At 41.2% G+C, this 6,000-nt stretch overlaps 1 protein-coding gene across 1 annotated transcript in view; it reads left to right on the forward strand.

Annotated features, from left to right (window-relative positions):
- Positions 1–5,195, forward strand: part of LOC136652513 (vomeronasal type-2 receptor 26-like) — a 28,776-nt gene extending 23,581 nt beyond the window's left edge. Inside the window, exons 6-7 of the mRNA XM_066629455.1 lie at positions 2,146–2,272; positions 4,291–5,195. Of these exons, the coding sequence (XP_066485552.1) occupies positions 2,146–2,272; positions 4,291–5,195 (1,032 nt within the window). The remainder of the gene's footprint in view (positions 1–2,145; positions 2,273–4,290) is intronic.
- Positions 5,196–6,000: the final 805 nt, after the last annotated feature.

Here is a 6,000-nt window from a genome sequence, read left to right on the forward strand (position 1 = left end):
GGACTGTGTTGTTTGGAACTTTGTCCTGCCAAGTGATTCCGAGAATGGGTCGGAGGCAGCGCATGTGGAAAGCGTTCAGTTTCCTCTCCTGTTGTGAGTGAAGAGTCCATGACTCGCTGCAGTACAGAAGTGTACTCAGGACGCAAGCTCTGTAGACCTGGATCTTGGTATTTTCCATCAGCTTCTTGTTGGACCAGACTCTCTTTGTGTACCTCTCCTTGTACCTACGCCAACTCTGTAACTGGTATAAGCCCGAGGTGATCCAGAGGGTGGGGAAGCTTGAAAACTAGGGGATAGGATTCGACATGCATGACTCCCACCAGATCAACCCCTCCCCTTCCTAACCGACCCCTGTTCCTCCCCTGAAGTGCCCTATTACTCCTTCTCTCTGCCCAATACCCAACCCTGCCAACAACCTATTTGAGTCTCCTTTTGTGGCAGCCAGAAAGTGTCCTACAATGCCGGAATGTGAATCCTAGCAGTGCAGGGTGACCAAAGGATTTTACCCCTGCAGTGCAATCGTATACCTGACTACTCAGAAATATGTCTCACTATGTTGAATTGGGCTTGCTGCCAGGGAAGTGTATATAGGATTGCAGCCTTACAGTCACAGTTTGAATTGTACATGTCTTGTAGGAATGCTGAAACAAACCATTAGTACATCTATCTAAAACTAATATCCAAATGAATATTATTCGTAATATTATTATGAATATTACTCTTTCTGTTTTCCCCAAACATTCAAGAAGCGGTAAATCTATCCACACTTACGTTGAGTAAGACCCATTGACTATCATTGTTAAAAGCATATACATAGTAACTTGTTAAAAGTACAGATCTGAAACATTTCCTCAACATACATACTATGGTAGCTTAAAGTCTAATATATAAAAAGTAAAATGCACATTGAAATGAATGGGGACCCATCCAAAATTGGTTCGAGTCTCACCTAATGGGTCCTGACCAACAGTTTGAGAAACACTGAATAAGACTGCAGCCTTAGAGTCACAGATCGGAATTATCCAGGGTTTGTAGGATTGCTACGACTACACCATTAGTTCCCCTTCCCAAAGTAAATATCCCCATCCACTTTAACCTAAACTTGTACTGGGTCATTCCTGTCCTCTACAGACACAGAATAAAATCATTTTAAACATATTTGCAAGGCATGTATCCTCTCATGCTGAGTATTCAAATATCTATATGGAGGAAAAGATGGTAAATAAATATACCTATATTGAGAAAAATATTGAGTAGAGAGCTCGGGTTTGAGTTGGGCCCCACTCACAGGAGGGCCCCACCTTTTAACAAGTTGAAACACACAGAAAAAAGGAGGATGGCCATAGTGTTGAGTATTAAAAGAAACTTCCTCTTTTGTCCCATTCTTTTTATTCTTAGATGCTACCCCATTCAGAATCTAATTGCTACTGGGCACTCGTGTACCATGGAGGGTAAAGGGGGACAGACGTCCCAGGGTTCCACCCCTCTGCCCCCCTGCCAGCATCCATGCCTGCATCCATGCCTCCCAACCAACACTTTCACCACTTTCAGCTGCCCTTCAGAGACCTTTTGGGGGCTGGGGAAGTTGCATATGGCCTCCTCCTGCCCTCTGGAGGCCTTCTGAAACCTCTGGAAGGCTTTTAAAAGCCCTTATGTTTAAAGCCCTTATAAGACCTCCAGAGGGCCAGAGGAGACCACGTGCAGCCTGGACGCGATGCTAAGGGGTGGCAACCGGTGAGGGGGGGCAGTATTCTCTGATCCTGACACCGGGCAGCACAGGGGCCAGGAATTCCAGTGCAATTGCCAATCCCGTGATGAAATAATAGCACGCTGAGTTTTCTGCTAGCAGAAAGGCACTTTGGGATTAAAACCAAATCCTGGTGTATGTCCTACTTCTTTTGGACTGTGCTCTGAACTGTTTTGAATCCCAGTAGGAAAAACAAATCTCTCTACCGACTCTCCCTGAAGTCAAATACCCCAGGAGTCCACAGCAGGTAGTTTGCAACAGGGGAGTTCGCTGTTGCTGGTCAGGATCAAGTTGATCTCCTGTTCTTGATAAGCTGAAGCACACTGAAAGAGAAGGATGGTCATGTAGGTGGGCTTCCAATGTTTGTTTCAGCCTTTCTTCCCATTCTTTCTTCTTAGAATCCGCCTCGTTCAACCTGTGTTGAGAGCTGCCGTGTCGGACACAGCAAAACGGTTCAAGAAGGGAAAGCAATCTGTTGCTATGATTGTACTTCATGTCCAGATGACATGATATCTAACCAGACAGGTGATTGACAGTTGCTGATTTTCCAGGAAATATTTGCAATTATATATGGGGGGGGGGGCTTTCTTCTCAGAAACCTAATTGTCTGGGACAGTATTGGGGGAGGTGCAGTGTCTGCAATCTAGCAGCTGGCTGCGTGCTAAGATACCATACGGAAGAAAAAGCATGAAACATAAAGTTTAAATTCGAAATTTAAGTTAAGTATGTGTTAATATTGTCCCCGGCTTTGATTGACTGATTTGGCTAAAAGTCCTGGATACACTGAAGGTGTTAATGAGAAACGTTTTAAGGATGTTGAAAGTGCTCTTTATCTTTGTGTGGAATAAATCGGTTGTGGATTATAATTATAAATATAATTTGGTGTGTGGACTAAAATCCAGAATTTCTTGTGGACATAATTTTTATTAGACTTGAAAGAGTTTTGTCTCCTTGAGACTGTTTCTTTCGTTTTGTTTTTCTCCTTTAATCGCAATGTTATCTGTAAGAAAAATGCCTGACTGAAAATACATGTGGTGGCAGTAAGGAGAATAATACGCTGTGGACATCTTGTGGATTAGAGAGAGATTGCAAGATGGAGCCTGATCCAAATATTTGGACTCAAATGATCCTCAAAAATTTGGAAAAATTGCTCACAATGAGAAGACAGCAGTTGAGTTGGTCCTTGCGGATTCAAGCTAGTTTAAAGACTGTCTCTCAACAGATAGATGTGTGCAAGGAGCAATTGCAAGATGTGAAGAAAACTGAAGATAAACAGATGGAGAAAGCGAAAAAGATGATGGTGAGGAATGAAATCATCATCAGAAGAGTGGATACAGAAATTAGAAGAGTGGAAAATCAACAGGATCTAGAGGGGATGCTGATGGAGATTGAAACAGAGAAGATGGACAGAGTAACATGGGTGCACAAAATACAAATTTGTTGGAACAAGAAGAAGAAAACATATCCCAATTAATTGGAAGAATGAACATACCTTATACAAGAAAATGTGGGCTTATTGGATTCTGCTATGGAGATAAATTATTAAAGATATTATAAGAAAAAAAAATGGAAAGAAACAAAGAAAAAGAAACCTGAGTGTTAACCTGAGGATTAAAGAAAATTGGAGGATTTTATTTAGTTAACAACTGGTTTAAATTTACTTAAAAAATAAATATATACAAAATTGATATATATGAATTAGAATGAATTAGAAAAAAATAGCTGGAAATGGTAGCGTGTGGATGAATTGTTTTATAGGTGGTTATTATGTTAAAGAAAAAAATGTATTCCGATTGGAGAATTGGATTGGAGAATGGTAAAGAACGTATTAGAAGAGATTGTTGCTTTTATTATAATTTGGAAATTAGATTATTATTATTTGATTTTAATGAGTAATTGAACTAGTTGAGATGATAAAAAGTGAATATTTAGAAAAGATATTATAGGGAATTAGGAAAAATCCAATATATTTGATATAAGAAATATATAAATGAGTAGAAGAGTTAGAAGTAGATGGAAAAATTGTTTTATATGTTGTTATACTTTGGTAATTAGATTATTTTGTTTTAATATTAATAATTGAAGTAAGTTTATGTCTGATAGAAAGTGAAAATTTAGAAAATATAGTACAGGGCATTAGGGAAAATTTAGTATATATTATATAAATTAATGGATAAACTAATAAGAGGCAGAAGTAGATGAGTAGTAGATTAGGAGATATAGTATGGTTAATGATTAATGGTATATGATATTGAGCACTCCTAAATGTCTGTTATATGTTTGTATATCTATGTGTGTTAATTAAAAATAAATAAATAAATAACTACAAAACCAAGGGAGGAACCTTGAAAGACTTCAGAGGCAGTCCGTTATACAGTGCACTTAACTCCACTGGTGCCTGTCACTTGCTGCATTTTGTCATTCCCCTGATACTAAGCATTGTTCACAAGGAAAATGAGGAATTCTTGTCTAACGTTTGCTTTCAACCATCCATCATTCCTCTGGATTCATACAGCTACTGACACTCTCTTTGTCCTTTTCAGATGCAGCTCATTGCGTCAAATGCCAAGAACATCAGTACCCAAACAAGAACCAAGATCAATGTATCCCCAAACAGATAGCCTTCCTAAACTACGAGGAACCCTTAGGAATTGGTTTGGTTTCTATTGCTTTTTCCTTTACAGCAACAACAGTTATGGTGATACTGATCTTTTTAAAGAATTGGAACACTCCCATTGTCAAAGCCAACAATCAGAACCTCACCTGCATTCTTCTCAGCTCCATCCTGCTTTGCTACCTTTCTTCCCTTCTCTTCCTTGGCAAACCTAGCAAGGTGTCCTGCCTTCTCCAACAATCGGCTTTTGGCATCATTTTCTCTGTGGCTGTTTCTTCTGTTTTGGCAAAAACTGTCACTGTGGTCCTGGCCTTCATGGCCACCCAGCCAGGGAACAGGATGAGGAAATGGCTGGGGAAAAAGGTGGCCCACTCGATTGTCCTTTCCTGTTCCCTCATTCAAGTGGGGATTTGCACTGTATGGCTGTCCACCTCTCCTCCATTTCCAGATGTTGACATGCACTCCCACACTGAGCACATCATAGTGGAGTGTAATGAAGGGTCAATCATCATGCTCTATTCTGTACTGGGATACATTGGTTTTCTGGCCCTCACCAGCTTCACAGTCGCTTTCCTTGCCCGAAAACTGCCAGATACTTTCAATGAAGCCAAATTCATCACCTTCAGCATGCTGGTCTTCTGCAGTGTGTGGATCTCCTTCATTCCTGCTTACCTGAGCACCAAGGGGAAAGACGTGGTGGCCGTGGAGGTCTTTTCCATCTTGGCCTCCAACACTGGCCTCCTGATTTGCATTTTTCTACCTAAATGCTATGTTATTGTTCTCAAACCAGATCTCAACTCCAAGCAGCTGCTAACAGAGAAGAGAAGTAATTAAATCGGTTTCTAAGATGATGGTTGTTTTGCATTTCTCTCTATATATATGATTCCATACAGTATGAATACTGCATCTGTCACAGGTTGATCCCCAGTCCTGACATGTAATTTACTGGCTGCATAGTGGCAGGCCTGAAGCCTTGGCCAGAGCAAGCCAGCACAGCACCCTGGGAACTTGGAGCTGATGCAACATCGGGTGATGTGCATCAGGTGACAGTAATGTGAGTGTGTGTGCGTGTGACAGCACCTGCATAGTCAGCATGACTGTGCAGTATTTCCTACACTCTCATTGGTTGCAAGAAGTATAAGTTCCAGCAGGGGCAAGCAAAGTTGTGGGAGATGCAGAGTAGTTTTGAGCCGGAGGCTACGTCCGTTTGTATTGAGAATCGTGTACTGTATGTACTATCTGGACTGTAAATATTTGTATATAGTAAAGAAGGAGTGTGGTGAAGAACTTCTGCCTTAGAGTCCTTCTTTCTCGCCGGGAGCAGAGAGCGCTCCGACCTTGGGAGATAGGCACAATAACAACTGGGCAGCTATCTGCGTGCCACACCGTCGGCGGAGCTCCAGCAGCAGATATCGGAGTCCAAGTGGCCTGAGCACAGCAGCTCGCAACAGCATCACAGCATATTACATTTTTAATTGTCCTGATTCTTTAGAATCCACAAGGTGGGGTGAGAAATCATTTCAGAAGCAATAATTGCACCTCCTGGGTAGCTGTCCACGGATAATGTTAATAATGCAAGATACAACCCAGAAGTCAAAATGTTGAAGGAAGGAAATACCAAGTTCATATTAAAGGCACC

Source organism: Tiliqua scincoides, chromosome 5 (assembly GCF_035046505.1).
Source record: "Tiliqua scincoides isolate rTilSci1 chromosome 5, rTilSci1.hap2, whole genome shotgun sequence".
Classification (NCBI taxonomy): domain Eukaryota; kingdom Metazoa; phylum Chordata; class Lepidosauria; order Squamata; family Scincidae; genus Tiliqua; species Tiliqua scincoides.